At 46.9% G+C, this 21,062-nt stretch overlaps 1 protein-coding gene across 1 annotated transcript in view; it reads left to right on the top strand.

The window, feature by feature from the left end:
- The window catches only part of NBAS (NBAS subunit of NRZ tethering complex), a 353,016-nt gene that overhangs the window by 278,099 nt on the left and 53,855 nt on the right, over positions 1-21,062 (top strand). Inside the window, exon 48 of the mRNA XM_074991286.1 lies at positions 1,509-1,704. Within this exon, the coding sequence (XP_074847387.1) occupies positions 1,509-1,704 (196 nt within the window). The remainder of the gene's footprint in view (positions 1-1,508; positions 1,705-21,062) is intronic.

Here is a 21,062-nt window from a genome sequence, read left to right as displayed (position 1 = left end):
GATCACCGATATTGTAACTTATCTTTGATACTTACTGTGTATATATATCTTTCAATTGACCTTAGTGCTAGATCTTAAAATCATAGTGGCATGATAGTGAAGTTGGCATGCAATTAAGATTATTTGAGAATACCTTTGTTTTCAGGTTCGTACAACAGCACACTCGGCTAAGTTTCACAGTTTAAAACAATCTATTTCAAGGTGTTGCCAAATATGTAACCAAGTAATGTAATCAATAATAGAGCTTGTATACGCTTGCCCCCAGCTTCAAAGGGGGCATGTTAATCAGAGTGATGGGAAATTACTAGTGAAGTGTTGTGGTGAATATGCAGCACTTTATTAGGCTGATTCTCCCCCATGGCAACTTCAAATTGTCAAATGTTGAACTGGTGGCATTCATGTAGCTGTGGGCACTTTGAAGTTTGACAATTCAAAGTTTCTGCGGGAGAGAATTAGCTTAATGAAGTGCTGCATATTCACCACAGCACTTCATTAGTAATCTCCCATCACCCTGATTAACACGCGCCCTTTGAAGTTGGGGGCAAGTGTAGACCCAGCCATACAGAACCAATGCAATTCAAAGGCACTTAATTTCTGTGGTTGTGTTGAGGTAGATGTAGCACCCAGCTGTTTATGCTGCAATCAGAATTTGAAGAGGTTATAATGCTCCCATTAAAATTGCTCACAACCGAATTAAAGGACACATTAGCTGCGTCTACACGTGCACGCTACTTCGAAGTAGCGGCACCAACTTCGAAATAGCGCCCGTCGCGTCTACACGTGTTGGGCGCTATTTCGAAGTTAACTTCGACGTTAGGCGGCGAGACGTCGAAGTCGCTAACCTCATGAGGAGATAGGAATAGCGCCCTACTTCGACGTTCAACGTCGAAGTAGGGACCGTGTAGACGATCCGCGTCCCGCAACGTCGAAATTGCTGGGTCCTCCATGGCGGCCATCAGCTGGGGGGTTGAGAGATGCTCTCTCTCCAGCCCCTGCGGGGCTCTATGGTCACCGTGGGCAGCAGCCCTTAGCCCAGGGCTTCTGGCTGCTGCTGCGGCAGCTGGGGATCTATGCTGCAGGCACAGGGTCTGCAACCAGTTGTCAGCTCTGTGCATCTGGTGTTGTTTAGTGCAACTGTGTCTGGGAGGGGCCCTTTAAGGGAGCGGCTGGCTGTTGAGTCCGCCCTGTGACCCTGTCTGCAGCTGTGCCTGGCATCCCTATTTCGATGTGTGCTACTTTGACATGTAGACGTTCCCTCGCTGCGCCTATTTCGATGTTGGGCTGAGCAACGTCGAAGTTGAACATCGATGTTGCCGGCCCTGGAGGACGTGTAGACGTTATTCATCGAAATAGACTATTTCGACGTCGCAACATCGAAATAAGCTATTTCGATGTTGGCTGCACGTGTAGACGTAGCCATTATGTGACAACTGGTGATGATTTCTTTAAAATTTGTATTAAAATAGCTAAATATTCATTAAAGTAGAACCATTTTGTTTGGACTACAGGGAGAAACTAGTTTCTTCAGATGACCTGTTGGAGTGGTTGAGACCTTTCTGTGGCGATGACTCTTTGCCAGTGAAACCCCGCATTCAGGTTCTGCAGATTATGGAGCAAGCATTTCATCTCAGTGATGAAGATAGCAAGCTACTTGTGTTCTTCAGAACTCAAGCTGTTCTCAAAGCCTGTTGGCCGGAGAGAAAGGTATTATTATCTACCCTTACACCAAGTGATAGCATATGATTGTGTTTCTCTTTTAAAAACTGTTTGATGGAATTTTGTAATAGGATACCTCTGTGGTTAGAGCATTGGCTGTGTAAATCCAGGGTTGTGAGTTCAATACTTGAGGGGCCTTTCAGGGGTCTGGGACAGGATAGATGAAAAAAAATCTGTCAGGGATGGTGGTAGGTCCTGCTGTGAGGGCAGGGAACTGGACTCAATGATTTCCAAGGTCCCTTCCAGCTCTGTGAGTTACATAACCGTGTGGGCAGTTTCAAATGCATGCTATCAGTAAATGAAGTGGCAGTTATACCAAATCATAACATTTGCAAATACTGCCTCACTTATGAGCATCCTCAGCTCCCACTCCATTCAGTGGGGCCGAGGAAACTGAAATACCAACAGAAACATATCCCAGTGCCTTTTTCTTCTTTTACATCTCCCCCCACCACACACCCTTTTGATATTTGCTGTGTTTTCTTCCTTATCCACAATTTATCTTCTGTCACGTTCCCTGTCCCCTCTGTGGTGTACTCTGGTGTGCATTCCAGATCTTTGATCTCAGGCATGTCTGTGATTCATGTGAACTGTCTGTAAAAGCAAGATAAAAAGTGTAACCTCATAAAGGTGTAAAGTGAGGGTTAATCAATTTTTTATTCATACAAGACTTTGAAATCCTCTGGTAGAAGAAGATGTTAAAGTACTTAGTCGTAGTCACAGGACTACTTAAACCTATGTCTACTTTCTGATCTCCCTGTTTCCTTACTCTCAGTGATTGGGCCACATATTCTATACCTGCCTCAGGGTGGAATTTTGCCATTCTCTGCTCTTAGATTAGGAAGTGGATGCCACAGATCCAATGTGTACCAGCAATTTATTGCTGTGCAGATTTGTTCTGGCCCGTGTTCAGACTCCCTTGATGAGTTTGTGACCAGTGCACTCCAGTGACAATCAGTCTCTTTAAAATGAGTAGAAATAAAACATTATAGAAAATGATGTTCAAATAATAAGTATCCTGTTTACACATTTACTCACTTAGTTATTCTCTTCTCTGCAAGCTAAGTTTGGTGGGTTATGTGCCCTCAGTTCCCTCTTACCACATGGTTGCAGTCAGAATCTTTACTTCGACCAATACAGCAACAACAGTCCATTATAGGTAGATAGTTCAGTTCTTCTTCGAGTGTCCCCGTGGGTGCTCCACATTAGGTGTCGGGCTCGCCCGGCGCTGCAGATCGGATCTTCCAAGCAGTTTCTGCCGGACCGCGCATGCGCCGGTGCGCTCCGCTCCCTTGCGTGCTCCTGGCCACGTGCGCGATCCGGTCCCCGCCAGTTCCTCTTAACTGCCGTCGGCTGCAGACGGAATCCGACTAGGCTACGGCCAAGTTAGCGTATTCAATGGTTTTTAGCTGTTTTCTTTAAAGTTTTCAAGTTCTTAGTCTATTGTTAAGTTAGCCAGTTGTTATTTTCAAAAAAAACCCAAAAAAACAAAAAAAAACAACAAGAAACAACAAGCAGGACGGAATTCAGTCCGGTCCTAGTAACAAGCGGAGCACCGGAGGCCAGGAGCCTAGGGCCATTAGCCCTCCTGCCGCGGCAGGCTATCCGAGAGGGGGAAAACAGCACAGAGAAGGTGCTAAGTACCCCATTAACAACTAAAAGACTCACCAACAAAGTCCTCTTCAGGATTCATGAAATGTGAGTCTTGCCGAGAGGCAATGCCGGTGTTTGATGGGCACAGTCACTGTATAAGGTGCCTTGAGGAGTCCCATGTCACGCAGAAATGCTCCTTCTGTGCAAAATTAACAGCCAGAGCAAGGAAGGACAGGGAGATGCGGCTTAAAATGCTGCTATTCGACAAAGCCCTCCAGCCAGACGTGCCGGAGCGGCCGCAGCAGGAGGGACCCTCCGGGGCCCATAAAAGGAAAGCTGCCTCCCTCACCCCATCAGCGCAAAAACGGAGGAAAGTCTCCCCAACCCGATCCCTGCCGGCAGCAACAGCGAGCGGGACGGGAGGAGCGCACAGCCCCCAGCCGCAGCAACAGCTGATCGGCGGCAGCACGGAGAGCCACGTGGAGGCGGCTCAGCCTCCGATGATCAAACATCTGCCCCACACCGCAGGCAGGGCAGCGGCTAAACAAGCGCCGGTACCAGCGGCACCACAGACGGCGGCACCGACCCCCGGGGAACCGGCGGTGCAGAGCGCGCAGGCACGCAGCCTGCAGGCACCGGAGGACACCGCCCGCGTGGCACCGCCCAAGAGCGTGCCGAGCGCGACGCGGACGGGGCCGAGATCCCCTGCACGTCAGGGGGCGGAGCCACCCCCTCAAGGGAGTGGGAAGGCTGCACAGAAAACAAGGCACAGCAGCCCCTCCCCAGACAGGGCTGCAGAGTTGCTTTCTCTCAGTCCTCCGCTCATGCTGCGGACTCCAACTAGAAGGCAGGGGTCCCCCCTAGCCGACCCGGAGTCCCCGTCTCCATTTTTACAACCAGCCTCTCCCTGGCTGGGACCACCCTCACCCTTTTTGGGGTTTGAGCCGCTGGAGTACTATCACAAATCGCTCTTTGCAGTGTCCCATGTCTCTCGAGGATCTCGCTCCCCCAGACGCAGGGGGTACGCACCAAGGGAGTGGTCCAGGTCACCTTCCCAAGAACAGTGCCCATGCTGCCATGGTCGTCCCTATCACGCGGGGCATAGACACCACCGGCATTCTATCAGGGAAAGATCCCCACAGATGGTCCCGTATCCCTGAGCGCAATTGTGAACGGGGACAGACACTCAAGTATCTCAAGGGGAACTGGTTACGGAACTCTGAGATTTTTCCCTCGCAAGCTTCCAGTGAGCAGATGTACCATCACCAACAGGAACCGGAAGGGTCCAGAGAGGCGTATCCTAGTGGTTCCTCGCTCTCTTCCCCGGACGAGGCTACGGCCCCGGGGGACGTCCATCCTCCGGATGATCTCAAACAGTTTCAAGAGCTGTTTAAAAGGGTGGCCTTCACGCAAGGCATCCAGACAGCAGAGGTGCAAGAGAAACACCATAAGCTCCTCAAAAATCTGAGGCCTCCGGCCTCCTCCAAAATAGCAATACCGCTTGACGAAGCAATCTTGGAGTCCGCCACTACGATATGGCAGACCCTTGCGACTATTCCGCCTGTCCACAAGAGAGCGGACAAGAAATACTTCGTGCCGGCGAAGGGCATGGAGTTCCTGTTCAGCCACCCACAACCAAATTCCTTGGTGGTAGAGTCGTCGCAACAAAAATCAAAGACATCTCAATTCAAGACAGGGGGAACAGACAAAGATGCCAAGAAGCTAGAGCTGTTCAGCAGAAAGGTCTACTCCTCCTCCACATTACTGTTGCGAAGGGCAAATTACGCAGCGCATCTAGCGAACCACAATTTCAACAACTACACTAGGTTAACCTCCCTCATAGACTCGCTTCCAGAGGACAAGAAACCGGTGCTCAAGGCCATCGTGCAAGAAGGCTACGCAGCCTCGAGAACAGGAGTTCAGATCGCCCTGGATGTTGCGGACACAGCAGCACGCTCCACAGCTACGGCAGTGGTGATGCAAAGGGAGTCCTGGCTCCAGACTTCGGGTATACCGAGGGATCTGCAGGCAAGGATCGTCGATCTTCCCTTCGACACGCAGAAGCTGTTTGCTGAATCAACTGACCCGGTCCTTCATTCCAGTAAAGATTCAAGAGCCACACTTAGGACCCTGGGGATTTACACCCCTCCATACAGAAAGAAACAGTACTACCCTCAACAAAGACGGTACCAGTACCAGCCACAGCGTCCCCAGTACCACAGGGGTACGAGCAAGGGCGACATCAACAGCACCAGCAGTACAGAACTCCCAGGCGACGTTCCCAACAGAGCCGTACGTCCTCAGGGCAGGGCCAAAGGCCACAAGTTTGACACACAGATCCAGGGCTGCGCCATCACTACCATAGCACAAGGTCATCCAAAGCTGTTTTTCCACCATCGCCTCCGACCATTCTACGACCAGTGGCAAAGGATCACCACAGACAAATGGGTGCTGGAGATCATAGCCACGGGGTACGCCATCCCCTTCCAGTCGCTCCCACCGCCACGACCTCCACCCAGGCCCCACCTCCAGGAGGCCTCCCACGTAGCAAGGCTCAAGCAGGAGGTAGACCATCTCATGCTCACAGGGGCAGTGGAAAGAGTGCTGGAGCAACTGCAAGGGAAAGGGTTCTACTCAAGGTACTTCCTCACGGAGAAAAAGACAGGAGGCTGGAGGCCCATCTTGGATCTTCGAGGCCTCAACCGGTACCTGCGCAAGCAACGCTTTCGGATGATCACAATCGCCTCCATCCTTACGGCACTGGACGATGGAGATTGGTTCGCAGCCCTCGACTTACAAGACACGTATTTTCACATAACTATCCATCCAGCTCACCGACGATTCCTCCGGTTCATGGTAGGCAAAGAACATTTTCAATACAAGGTCCTACCGTTCGGCCTCTCCTCAGCCCCCAGAGTCTTCACCAAGACCTTGGCAGTGGTGTCAGCCTACCTGCACAGACAGGGGGTATTTATATTCCCGTATTTGGACGACTGCCTACTCAAAGGGGCCTCGAAGGAGGAGGTACTACGCATGATACACGTCACAGCAGGCACGTTCTCTTCGCTCAGCCTGGTTATCAATCTGGCAAAATCAAAGATAGACCCCACACAGGACATAGAGTTCATAGGGGAACGCATAAATTCTATTACAGCGAGAGTGTATCTACGAGAGACACGCTTTCGGGCCATCGGCTCCCTCGTGCAAGTCATCACCTTCAGCCCTACGGTGCCAGTTCTGACGTGCTTACAGCTGCTGGGCCTCATGGCAGCAGCGACGTTCGTAGTGCAGAACGCCAGGTTACACATGCGCAGCATGCAGCACTGGCTGGCGAGCGTATACAAACCAGCAGCACACACCGTTCACAGGGTGGTGTCACCCACGACAGAGGTGCGCAGATCCCTGCAATGGTGGGTAAACCCCAAGAACATGCTAACAGGGGTACCCTTCCACCAACCACAAATATCGTTTTTTCTTACTACAGATGCCTCCCACATAGGGTGGGGAGCACACATGGGCGAAGAGGTGACACAAGGACTGTGGCCCTCCATGGAACAGTCACTGCACATAAATATACTGGAGCTCAGAGCAGTGTTCAACGCCTGCAGACACTTTCGAGACCATATACAAGGCAAAGTAGTCGGGATCAGTACAGACAATACCTCCATCATGTTTTATATAAATCGGCAAGGAGGAGCTCAGTCCCGTGCCTTATATGCGGAAGCAGTCCGGTTGTGGAACTGGTGCATCGCCAACAATATAACCTTGAAAGCCTCGTACTTACCAGGCGCTCACAATGTGAAGGCAGACCAGCTGAGCAGGCGTTTCGCACTCACGCACAAGTGGCAGATCCGTCCCGATCTGCTACGACCGGTTTTCCACGCATGGGGCTTTCTCCAGATAGACCTGTTTGCCACTCAACATAACAAGAAATGCCCACGATTCTGCTCCAGGGCAGGACTGGGACGGGGGGTCCCTGGGGGACGCATTCGCGATCTCCTGTAGGGGCCCCCTGCTTTACACTTTTCCTCCCACGGTGCTGATCCACAAAGTCTTGCAGAAAGCCAGGAGGGAAGGAGCCCGAATGATCCTGATAGTCCCAACATGGGATCGACAGCAATGGTTCCCCCTACTCCTGCGCATGTCGGACCGTCCACCGATGCCCCTTCTGGTGGCGCCGTTTCTGCTCACGCAAGCCCAGGGGTCCATAGTGAATCCGCACCCCCAAGGCCTGCGACTACAAGTGTGGTTAATCCATGGCTCAGCTCCCTAGAGAGCACATGTACGGAGGAAGTGCAACAAGTCCTAGAAAGTAGCAGGAGGACTTCCACCAGGAAGACCTACAAGCAGAAATGGACTCGCTTCACGGCATGGTGTTCTACCAAACAGCTAACCCCTCTTTCGGTGTCTATACCTGTAATATTAGAGTATTTACTGGACCTCAAGAGAGGAGGACTCTCACTATCCTCGTTAAAGGTCCACCTTGCCGCCATTTCGGCGTTCAGACACGAAGAGGAAGGGCACACGGTGTTCGCCCATCACATGGTTACCAGGTTCCTCAAAGGGTTGGTAAACCTATACCCCCCTCGGAAACCGCTTCCACCTTCGTGGAACTTGGACCTGGTGCTTAATGCGCTAACGGGACCACCATTCGAGCCTTTAGCCACGGTTTCCCTCCGCCTCCTTACGATAAAGATGACCTTCCTTCTCGCAATCACGTCAGCTCACAGGGTGAGCGAGCTTGCGGCAGTTATGGCAACGCCACCCTGCACAGTATTTTCCAAGGAGGCGGTAACCATACAGCTGCATCCAGCCTTTGTTCCTAAAGTTTCTTCTGAGTTTCATATTAACGATCCTATTGTTTTCCCCTCGTTTTATCCAAAGCCTCATAACTCTAACAAAGAGGTGCGCCTACACCTACTGGACGTGAGGAGGGCGCTCGCCTCTTATATAGACAGGACCAAGTCCTTCCGGAAAACGGATAGACTCCTAGTCTCTCTCGCTCCCAAATCGAAAGGAGAAGGTCTCTCTTCGCAGAGAATCTCGAAGCACATCGTATCCTGCATAAAAATGTGCTACGAACTCAAGAAGGCTCCTTTACTGGCCCCGCCCAGGGCTCACTCCACTAGGGCGGTGGCGGCATCAACAGCCTTTTTCAAGGGCGTTGCGCTAAAAGACATTTGCAGAGCAGCGACCTGGTCATCCTGTGACACCTTCGCCAAGCACTACGCCCTTCACAGGGTATTCCAAGAGGATACCCAGCTCTCAACAGCGGTCCTCTCGGGGACAAGCTGTACATGATCCGATTACCCACCTCCTATCTTGGGTTACTGCTGGGTAGTCACGTAATGTAGAGCACCCACGGGGACACTCTAAGAAGAAAGAAAGGTTACTCACCGTAGTAACGGTGGTTCTTCGAGATGTGTCCCCGTGGGTGCTCCACTACCCGCCCATCCTCCGCGCTTCGGGTCTCTGTTTAGTGTTTTGCAGGAGCGTCCGAGGCGGTTGGTCAAGGAACTGGCGGGGACCGGATCGCACGCGTGGCCAGGAGTGCGCAAGGGAGCGGCGCGCAACGGTGCATGCGTGGTCCGGCAGAAACTGCTTGGAAGATCCGATCTGCGGCGCCGGGCAAGCCCGACACCTAATGTGGAGCACCCATGGGGACACATCTCGAAGAACCACTGTTACTATGGTGAGTAACCTTTCTTTTCCTTTCTCTTTGTCCATCTGTAAATATGTCCCCCATGGTTAAGAAATATGAATTGAAGCTGGAACTAACATAGTGAACAGCTTCTAGGATGATCAGCAAATGGAAATCCTCCCTTACGAGAGACTCGGAGCTTGGCTTGTTTAGCCTAACCCAGAGAAAGCTAAAGGGAGACCGAATTGCTCCCCATGAATGTTTCAGAGGGATAAATACCAGGGGTGGACACAAGAAGAAATTAATGTGAACTGTCCATCAACAAAAAGCTTGAAATTAATTGAAGGTTTCCAATGATCAGAGGAGTGAAGTGCTGGAACAGCCTTCCCAGTCAAGAATCGCGGGGTAAAAAAGCCTGACTGGGTGCAATACATTTAGGGCTTGTCTACACTACCACCCTCCTTCAAAGGAAGGATGGTAATTAGGGTGTTGGGAGTTCACTAATCAAGTGCTGCACTGCATACACAGCACTTCATTAAGTAAATTCCCCCCCCACCCCACTGCAGGATCTTCGAAGTTTTAAACTTCAAAGTACTGGCTTGTGTCTAGCTGCGGCTCACCTGCTGGTAGTTTGAAGTGCCGGGGCAACTCTGAAGTCCCTTTACTCCCTTTACAAAGTTTTGAGGAGAAAAGGGACTTCAAAGTTGCCCTGGCACTTGAAAGTACCAGCAGATGAGCTGCGGCTAGACGTGAGCTGGTACTTTGAAGTTTAAAACTTCAAAGTTGCTGTGGTGGGGGGGCGGAATTTGCTTAATGAAGTGCTGCGTATGCAGTACAGCACTTCATTAGTAAACTCCGAACACCCTAATTACCATCTTTCCTTCGAAGGAGGGTGGTAGTGTAGACAAGACCTTAGGAAGTTGATGGTATGAGAATATTGCCTGCAATGACATGTAGCCAATCTGCAACTGCTAGCAGCAGATACCCCCAGGGGCCATTGATGGGCTATTAATAGGGTTTTAAAAAAAAGTAGATAATCCATCAGTGGCTATTAGCTGGGTTGCACAGAGGTGCAAATCAATGCTCTGAAGATTTCTAAGTCTCTCTTTGCCAGAAAATGAGAATGGGTGACACAGGATAGATTGCTTGGGGATTGTCTGTTTGATCTGTGTCTTCATTCAAAGTCAAAGCAGCAAGTTGGCTCACATGGGCTAGTGACAGGAGATGGGGCGTGAGAGGGGATGGGGTCTTTCACAGAAGAGGCAGTATGAGGATGGGATTTGGGTGGGGAGGTAAGAGGAAACACAAAGGCGGGTCTTGAGCAGAAAGGCCAGCGTGCGGAGGGATTGGGGGAAGGGGCAGCACATTCTGTGCTTCTCCCAGGGACTCACAAGTGATGGCACATGACAGCAGCAGTGCGTGTTGCATCACAGTTGATTGGAGGCGTGAGGTGCTGGGGCCCTGCCTATTCTAGTGCCTGTGGCCTGGGGTAAGCCCTGCTGTCCAGGAGATAGCAATCCAGGAGCACAGCCAGTACAGCAGGCTGGGCCAGTATGGAGATGCTTATTCTAACCTGAGCTGCTGGACAAAAAGCAGTGTGGTGAGCAGGTGATGGACAGCTTCAGTTCCGACCTGTGCTCTATCTGCATCAAATCCACTATCTGCAAATATGGGCTGTGCATATGAAGCAGTTCTTCCTCGAGTGTCCCCGTGGGTGCTCCACGATAGGTGCAGATCGGATCTTTCCAGCAGTTTCTGAAACTCTAACAACTCTAAAAACTCTAAATACGCTGACTCTGGATGCAGCCTGAGCGGATTCCGTCTGCAGCCAATGGCGGTTGAGAAGGAACTGGCGGGGACCGGATCGCGCACGTGGCCGGGAGCGCGCAAGGGAGCGGTGCGCACCGGTGCATGTGTGGTCCGGCAGAAACTGCTGGAAAGATCTGATCTGCCTCTGCGGCGCCGGGGCGAGCCCGACACCTATCGTGGAGCACCCACGGGGACACATCTCGAAGAACCATCGTTACTACGGTGAGTAACTTTTCTATATCTCTACTTATGGAGTGTTCCTTATGTGGGAAAGTACAGTTCATGCACTGCTGAATCAGCTTTATTCGGTGTTTTGCTAAATACTCTGTATCTGAGCCACTTTCACATAGTACTGAAACTGATTGGTATCTGGGATGAAATACAGTCGCACTTTGACAGTACACACCTCTGCTACTTACCAGCCAAGGAAAGGCTGTGCAGACAAGCTGAGAGATTTTAGATATTGTGTTAGAGTTAACACTCCTGCTCCTGTCAAAAAAAAATTCTCAGAGGTGTCTTAAAAAAGGTGCTGTAGTACTGTTTTTTTTTTCTCTAAGAAAGAGTGGTCATTTCTCTGCCTTGAGATTCTGGCAGGTGCTGCTCCTCTCAGGTGAAAGAGACCACCTCTAGAAGGATGTTGCCCTCTAAGGGTATGTCTAGACAGCAAAGTTATTTTGAAATAACAGTCCTTATTTTGAAATACCTTTCCTAGCATCTACATAATGCAACCACTATTTTGAAATAAGCGGTTGGCTTACTTCGAAGTTCGTAAACGGCGTTGCATGAGGAATAGCACCTATTTCCAATTAGCTATTTTGAAATAGTGGCTGAGTAAACAGGGAACAGAGCTTATTTCAAAATAAGCCATAGTACATCCAGTGGCTCTGTTTCAAAATAAGCTCTGTTGCATGTAGACACTGTATTTCAAAATATCTAAGTGCTATTTTGAAATGCATTTTGTGTGTAGCAGCATTATTTCAAAATAAGGCTGCTGGGTAGACATACCTTAACACTGTGTTTGGACATTGGTTATCTATGCATGTCTTAGTAGTCTCCTATCCAAATAGTGATCTTTGCGGACCAGATACAACAGGATATTTGCTGCTTGGCCAGCGATAACATCCCATTTTTCGTGAGAACTATATAACACAAGTATACAAAACAGAAGTAGGAGAGGGAACTACCTGTAGTTCCTTCCTTTTTACAAAACTTGATTTTATTTTTTTTTCTTGCAAGAGAAAAGTGTGCACCACTCTTGTTCTTATCGCAGAAAGGTCAAACTCAGCAGCAAAAAGAAATAGATAAATATAGCATATGTTCTCTAAAATGCCATGCTTTGTACAAGGAACTAGTCTAGCTATTATTAGTATGCGGAGGGGGGTGGGATAAAAGACTATTGCGAAGAACAGCTGCTACAGGTCAGATATCTCTCACAGCACAAGGCACTTCACCTGCCACTTCAATGCTTTACTGTTCAGCTGCTGAGCAAACAAGGCATAATTAAGAAAGGGTGTAGTACTATCTTTTAGCAAACAGCCAAGTGTGCACTGTGTAACCAGCAAGATCAAAGTCTTCAGAACTAATGCACTATGGGATTTGTTTTTAAAGTTATAAAAACAGTTTATGTACTTGACATAAGTGAGGGCTGTTCTTCAAGCTCATCCAATAGGCCCAAAGTTAGTTAGTTAGTTTGTTTGTTTGTTTTAATACCGCTAAAGAAAGCAGTTTAATGACGCAGTACTTAGGCTGTGTCTATCCTTTGTGTGTGTGCAAGTAATAGAATGGATTGGTGACTAACTCAGAATATTAACAGAGGTAGCTGTGTTAGTCTGTATTCTATCAAAACAAAAGAAGCAGTTATGTAGCACTTTAAAGACTAACAAAATAATTTATTCAGTGATGAGCTTTCATGGGACAGATCTGCTGAAGTGGGTCTGCCCCACAAATGCTCATCATCAGATGTATCATTTTATTAGTCTTTAAAGTGCTACATGACTGCTCTTTTGTTTTAACTCAGAATATGGTGCTGAGAGAGCTGTTATATTAGAAAAGGAAATGGAGATACCTTGAGGTAAATATACCTTTTCAGTTCCTAAGCCTTCACATTAAATGAATCCACACTCATAGATGTGACATCACTTGAGTCACCAGATTATGCAGATTTCAAAATAATGACCACATACAATGGAAAGCAAGGATAGTTATCACAGGCTGCATCCCTTTATATAGCAAACATCCTGTTAGTTATGTGTTGCAGTGGCTTGTGGTAAACTAGTAAAATACGGTCTTAGAAATATAAATATCCAGATTACATAGCTCAAGTAGTCACATCTTTTGGTGAAAACTGAGAGAACAGCACTGAATTTGGATGTGTGGTATGAGGTGCGCTGGTAAGCAAAGCATGAATTGGTTGAACCTGTATTCCTACTCTTCTTTTTTTCATTTGTAAATGTGACCTTTGTCACTTAGAGAGTAGAATGTGGAAAATAGTAAAGCCCTATGAGATGATAGTGAAAAATTCCTATCGCAATATTACCTTGGGACTTACAGATATGTATTTCTGAGATGTCTGTAAGGCATGGGCTACAAGCCCTGTCTCAAAATAACTTACACAAACACAAATGCCACATGGCACCAAAGTTCAAAATAAGTGCCTATTTCCAACTTCCAACTATCCCTCTCACAATGAAGGATAGCGGGAATGGAATACTGTGCTCAAAATAGCCCTGCTATTTTGAGCATGGTGATTGGCCACAGGGTTTCTATTTTGGCATACAAATGTGTCCCAAAAGGAAAACCTCATTCTAACCATAACCTAATTGATGACATTTCAGTCACTGCAGATGTGGGATGTTCACTCTTTCAATATTTAGAAGTCTTAATTTTACTTCACTTTCATGTTATTTCCAAAATTGTTTATCCTCCTTTTATCCTTTTTTTAAATAGAATTTTTGAATCCCTTTATAATGTCTCCACCTTTCCCCAAAAGGAACACCAGGTAATCCAAAGAATGGATGTGGAATCTTACTAAGTTAATGACATTGCAGTGTTCAATTGCCAGAAGAGGTGTGAAAGCCACCCTCAGTATGTCTAGTAATCCTCTTAGCTGTGCTTTGCACTCAAAGTGGGGAACTTAATATTTAATTATGCTGTAGGTGCTATAAGTAGTGGTCCCACAAATCAATATGCTGCTGGGAAACAGGCCAGCTCCTGTAAAATTAAAAATGTGCCTTATGCAGGCAGCTACCTATCTCTCAGTCAGAAACACAGCAATTTCCAGTTCTCTAATGATTAGTTTAAAAAATTAAAAATTCAAAGGTCCTCATTTTTCACAGGCTTGAGAATCTTTAATTCACATTCCAGTAGCATCCCACAACTACTGGTGGAAGGGGAGGTCTGTATTGTTTTAATCCCCTAGATACGTTTTATCTGTGCTCTTCAGGTTCTGTAATTTTCTAGTTAACTGGTGCATGAAAAATATGGGTCAAAAATGATATTTTCTTTAAATAATTTTTTCTTGTGTGGGTAAGAGTAAATGTGCACCTTAGAATTTTCATATTTTAAATTTTAGTGTCTCTATTTAGGCTAGATAACACATTCCATCATCATAAATGAGAAATAATAGAGTTTATAAGGGCTCTCAACAATATGACTAATATATGTGCTTTAAGTCTACTTATAGGACATGTAAACATATTAGTCTTCCAGTTCAGTGACTAATTCTGCAAAATTAACAGTAGTACAAAGTTAGAGCTTTACACTGGCAAGCAGAAGCTACTATAAGATTATAAGGTTCTCTATGTAAATCAATATCTATTTTAAAATAAGCAGCACACAGGATTGTTTAATGATTTTAAGAATAATATTTGCCATTTGTGTGTGACTTGAATCAAAAAACTGTGCATAGTTTAGAGAAAGTAATCTCATTTAGGATTTCCTTTAATTTTGGGATAGTGTACTTTGTCATTCTTGAAGCCATTTTTTTTTAAAACTGGGAAGGGACCTAAATGTGAATTTGGAGCATAACGTTAGTTCTTTTTGGTTGTTGTTGTTTTTGCTTTTTTTTAAATTATAGTCCTGAAAAGTGGCATGAAGTGCAAATACATGTGTTTGGGTGTGTATGATACAAATAAATGCGGAGTCTTTTAAATAACTGCATCAGTGGGCAATTAAGTTAATGCTTTTCTTGTAATTTCATTCTGGTAGAAATATATTTCCTCCCCATCCACCAATAAAAGCTATATAGAGGACAAAGGAAGTGTATCTTGATCTCAACACATAATCAAAATACCCATGAAAACAAGATGAATTAGCATGCAGGGTCCAGTCTCCCTTGAATGATGGAGGACTTGCGCATGAAAACCATAAAATAATAGTGGCTTTTGGTTATTACTGCCCTTGACTGAATCTGAATAGGAAAGATAGTTGTGAAGTCACTATAACAGTTGTTCTTGAGCTTGTTCTTGTCCTTGAGCAGTTGTCCTCATCCTTGATGTTCAATGCCAGAGTGGTTAAGGCACTCAGCTACAGTTGTGAAGCTCCTGGGTTAAAGTCTTGCACAATCTCACACTGAAAAGCCAGTTCACCCAGCTGCAGAGCAGCCTTGTTCATTGGGTTAAGACAGTCAAAGACCATTGGACATCATTGTGGCTGCATCACTTCCTTGTGTAATATTGGCTCTGAAATTAATGCACCTTAACTGCACCAGCCACATACGTCATTCACTCAGGAGAAAATTTTGATCTCTTGCAGCCTCTGAAACCTTATTTAGGGCATAAAAATTAATGATCCTGTTCTTAGTGAATGAATTAATATGAAGTTGCTCATCATTTCTTTGAATCAATTGTTTCATTGTTCAGGTGGCTTTACTAAAGGAAAAACAAGTCAGATAAGAAAAGTACAGATATTTGATGTTTAATTGTGAAAATAAACAAAAGCAAAACACCAAACACAGCAAATAAACTCAGCTTGCTGAGTATGCAGTTTTTCTATGAAATATCACATTCAACTATGTGATTTGACAAACAGTTCCTGTAACGTGCAAAGAGAAAATTTGTCAGCATGCACTCAAGCAAAATAAAGAAACCATCAGATGATATGAGCAGAGATACAAAACACTATATGCATCTTAGTCTGAAATATGTATGTAGATATAAATAATGTACAAATGCCTTTTCTGTTCTATTAGGGGAGTATATTGATCAGAGTGGCAGGAAAATGGCATCCTCTGGTTTCTTGAAAACATTAGGTGCATAGGAATAGCTATAGTGTATCAGACCATTTTATCTTCTATACTGTGTCTATGACAAAGAAATGACTTTGTTCCTAAAATGAACAATTCTAATATTTTCATCTCTCTTCATATGAAAGTTTTCCTATGCCTATAATCATTCTTATCACCTGTCACTGAATACACTCTGATTCTGCAGTGTACCTTCTGAGATGAGTTGACTTGTATTTCAGAGGAGTCTGCACTTCTGTCTATCTCAGCCTGTGACTGTGTCAGCAAGTCCATTTGTTCAAGAACTCCTCCTCAACTGTAAGAGCTAGGGCCTCCAGATTTGGTATGCAGCTTCCTCTGATCCCAACTTAAAGCAAGGTCAAGGTTTGGGTCTGACACCAAAATGGGAAGTACTTGGAATGAGAATTTTTTCTGAAACATGAAGAGAGGCAGAGAGGAAGGACACCATACAGGTTACACCACTCTGGTCCAGCACTCTCAGGACCTGAGTGATTCCAGACCACCTATCCTACCAGACCCTGGGAGGTCAATGCTCCCCTACTGTCCACCTGCCCCCTCTCTGGCACTCCACTTGGGCTACTCTGCTCCAACTGACAGCTTCATTGGCTCCCCAGCTTCCTGGCCCTGGTGAGGCACCTGCTTCCACTCCCACAACTCCCTGGCCACGTCTGCAGCTCTCTGGCCGCCCAACCTCGGCCGTGTCTGTACATTCCCATAGGCTTCGGAGCCCCTACAGCATGGTCCATGCCAGGTTCCTAGCCTCTGCTGCCACCACCGACTTCCACTGGCTTCCTTGCCCTGCCAGCTTTCTGCGCCAGCCATAACTGTCCAGCCCCAGATAGGGGTTCCAGCCACAGGACTCACATCTGTCACCCACTTCCAGCTACCAGGGCTCTCTGTGCCACAGATTTTGCTGGACCAGAGAGTCCCAGATTTAAGAGACTGAATGTAAACTCCACAGAGATCACTGGGGGCAGCTGTAGATGGGCCAGCTGAAGATGGGACTCCTGCTTTTTGCCTGCCAGCAGACTGGGTAAATGCCACCCCCACTCCCGAGAAGAGGCAGAGGCAGAAGGGGATGCAGCTGCTAGCTGGGGCTGGACCCAGAGCCTTACGCCATCATCACAGAAGGGCTGTAAGCCAGGAGGTGGGGGGATGGTGTCCAGCTGCAGGCTGAGGTATATTTCCTTTTATTTTCCTCCCAAAAAATCCATTGCTTAGAGACCCAAGCTATGCTGGATAACTCTGCTCATTTATTTATGTAAATGACGAAATATCTTCTGTATTTTTCACAATCTGAGAATCCTAGGGCTGGAGGAGACCTCAGGAGAACATTGAGTCCAGCCCCCTGCCCAAAGCAGGATTAACTCTAACTAAATCATCCCAGCCAGGACTTTGTCAAGCTAGGACTTAAAACCTTTATGGATGGAGATTCCACCACCTCTTTAGGGATGGTTCTTTTTCATCCCTATCTTTATTGATGTATTCAAAAAATTCTAATAAATTATACAGTAAAACCCAAACTTATGTGCAGGTTGTGTTGCTGGGCAACCAAGCATAAGTCAAATTTCACGTAAGTCAGGGTGGGGAAGGGCAAGGGGCCAAGAGCTAGCCCAGGGACTGGGGTGCCCTGTTGCCTTCAGATCCCTCCAGGCCAGGGCTGAGAGTGGCAGAGGGACTTGGCAGCCACAGCAAAGATGGTGGATGCTCCATGCACCTGACAGCTTGTTCGGCAGCACTGCTCGTGATGCTCATCCTGTTGTTCTCTCCCCCGGTCCGTGACTCAGCGCACCTGCTGGCTGGCACAGCAGCACTGCTCGTGGCACTCACTCTGCTGCCTGCTTCCTGGGTCCCTGCAGCTTGAGGGAGCTGGGAAACTGAGCAGCGCTTCTGTGCCTTGTTCCTAGCTCCCTGCCACTCGCAGGAGCCTGACCACGGCTGCTGCACCTGGCTTCAGGCTCTCGACACTCATGGGAGCAGGAAGCCAGGTGCAGCCAGGACCAACGTGGCAAGAGCAGCAGGGTGAGCACCTCAAGCAGCACTATGAGCAGCCGAGGGACACAAACAGTCGCCATCATCTTCATCACAGTTTCGGTGGCGTTTTCACATATGCAGCAGCAAGTGGGGCTAGGGGGGCAGCAGGGCCTGGCAGCTGGGGCACATTGCAGGCAGCAGGGCCGCAGCAGGGCCCAGTGGGAGGGCACAGGAGCCGTGCAGTAATTGTCGATTTAGACTTGCATTATTCCAAGAAATGCACAAGTTGACATCATGTAAGTCGGGGGTCTACTGTACATAGTTTTCCTTTGCAGAAAGCATACTGGCTATTACATCATAGTCTTCTATGATTTTGCCATTATATTTTTAATGATTGTTTAAGCTAGTGTGCCAGCTACACATTTGGCTTCTTAGTCATAATATCTCTGTAATTAGTCTATAATTTCTTCTGACTTCAGAGCTTCTTCCAAATATAGGTTCAACATTCACTGTCTTCCAGTCCTGTGGAATTGTGACAGGTTTTAATGAGATCACATATTTGTGTCAAAAACTCAGCCACTTCATAGTTTAAGTTCTGTCAAAACTCCTATATCTATACCATCTGTTCCTGTTGACTTATTTTTTTTTAATTATCAATTTTTCCATGCATTTGATGCAGTGGAGATTTAAGCGTCAGTCTCACATAACAGCAGTGCACATTTGTGGGCTGGTAAGTTCAAACAGCATGCTGAAACCAACCAAACTTTTAGTTGAAACCCTTGTGTACTCATGATCAAACAAACATATATGGAAGACAGTTTTCCAGAATCTCATAGGAGCATTGCTTCAGTTCATTTAGACTGTCTTGATGCGTTTTAAAAATAAGCAAAACCCAGACACGTGACCTCATGCGATCAGACTAGTGGTCTATCAATCCAGTACCTTGCTGTGACAATGACCCCTAACAGCTACATCAGTGGAAGGTGAGAACTACCACACTGAAAACAAATATGGTACTCTGAGAGAATGAGTCACCTCCTACTGCCCATGAAGGATTGACTCATAATTGAGGCATGTGTATTTATGTCCCTTCTGAAATCAGGGAGTAACCAGAGGTTGAAGCACTGTGATAATGGAAATAAAGCCCTGGATAGAAAAGTATCAGTTGCCATTGGGACAGTTCACAAAAGAGATGCAAAAAAGAGGAAAAAGGAGGGCAGCAGCAGAGATGTGTAGCTCAAAATGGCTTCTCCATTAACCCCTAATACTGTATCCAGACAGAGCTCCACTGGGAGATTGTGTTACTTGATATGGTCAATTTTATATTCTAGTGTTAGGGGAAACCAAAAGCTCCGTGGGACCAGAATTCTGTTTGTGTTCATGCGTTGCTCAGCACAATGGTGACCCACTGTCTAAATGCTGTAGTAGTACAAATATAACTCTGCCATGAAGCTACTGAGAGCTCCATGCCAGTCCCAAGCCTGGATGAAGGAGGAGGGTTGGTCAGATGTGTGTCGATGCACTGACCGTCAAACAACAATATGAATGATGCCAGTACAACCAAATGTTAAAAGATGCCAGCTTGGACGTTGCCCAGATAAACAAGGTCTGCGATACCAATTGAGCGATCGGGTTTGGGTCGATAAGTTGGCTACCGAAAGAAAATTACACCTAACACATATGCTATCCATTGGAACATGGATAGTTCGAATAGGAGAGGCAGACCCCACAGAGAATGGATTGATGATATAGTAGATTGGTGTGGAGCTAGTTTACAGAAACTAAGCCACTCTTCACTGGATAGGGAAAGATGTAAGGAAATAGTGAGAGACGCATCAGACACCAACGGGCACTGAGCCCATGGTTATTAATGATGATGATGATGAGTACAAATATAATAATCCCAGACTTTTGTTGATCTGAGCTGCACTAGTGTTTCTCCAAAAAGTTTGGTTTCAGTCAATGCTAGTACATTTCTCTACTATAATTAAGTTCTGCTTATCTTTTCACTGCCCATTGCCTCCCATTAGTGGTGATTGAGGAGAGAAGCTGTGCAACATAATAAGAAATTATTTGTCTGATAATTGTCTTTCTTTTAGCAGTTTCTCTCTCAGTTCAGCCTATTGTGGTGTTCTGGTAAATGATGAGAATATATATTGAACATTTTCTCGAAAGGGAGATGTTGTGGCACACCCAGTCCATCAGAGGAAGAGTGAAGGTGTGGGTGGATGACACTCTGTGAGTGGCTTGAATCAGTCCATTACTCCATGACAATGTAGCCTAATGGCTAGAGTCAGTAGTGTAGCCATTGGGTTCAGGGCTGCATGGCCCTAACGTTCAGGGCTGCATGGCCAAATAGCTAGAGTCAGTAGCATAGCCCTAGGGTTCAGGGCAACATAATGGCCCTAATGGCCAGCGTTCGAGGAGTTGGGAGCCACAGTTCCAGTCAGGGGGTCTGAGCCCACCCTACTCCACCAGGCCCTGACCCAGGGCCTTGGCAGTGGGAAAATGAGTCACCACTCACTCAGCTGGGAACCTTACAACATACTGAGTTTGCCACTCACAAGCCCACCGAGTTCAATAAGGTGAGAGAAACCACTCACACAACCTCCAACGGTCAGTTCCTACCAGTTCTGGAGTTGCTGTGATTCTCATAAACTCAGGATCCCCAGAGTCCTCGGGCTCTACCACACCAGTCTCCCCATACGGTTCCACTTACTCTGGAGGTTACTGCAGTTTCTCGGGTCTGTAGCTCTCACTGTCTTGGTCTCTGACTAGGTTACCTCTGGAGCTCTGGGAGCAGGTCCTTCTTTTCCAGTGTCCAGCTCAGGCTGAGCTGAGCAGCTACCTTTTGTACTGCCCCAGCACTTGGATCACACCCAGTATGGCTGAAGGGTGGGACTTCCTCTGCCTCTACAGGGTTTGAACCCCTTCTGTCCCAGTACAGGATATACACAGCCCATCACAGGATACTTAGAGATGTGCTCTCTATATGTTAATTTAATAAGTTACATCAGATTGCTGTAGCTGATTGCTGGTGTATTTCTATGGATGTGCAAGCTCCCTTCTAGTGCCTGACCTGGTGGG

The sequence above is a fragment of the Carettochelys insculpta genome, chromosome 3 (assembly GCF_033958435.1).
Source record: "Carettochelys insculpta isolate YL-2023 chromosome 3, ASM3395843v1, whole genome shotgun sequence".
Taxonomy (NCBI): domain Eukaryota; kingdom Metazoa; phylum Chordata; order Testudines; family Carettochelyidae; genus Carettochelys; species Carettochelys insculpta.
This window is presented reverse-complemented; position numbering and strand designations above follow the sequence as displayed.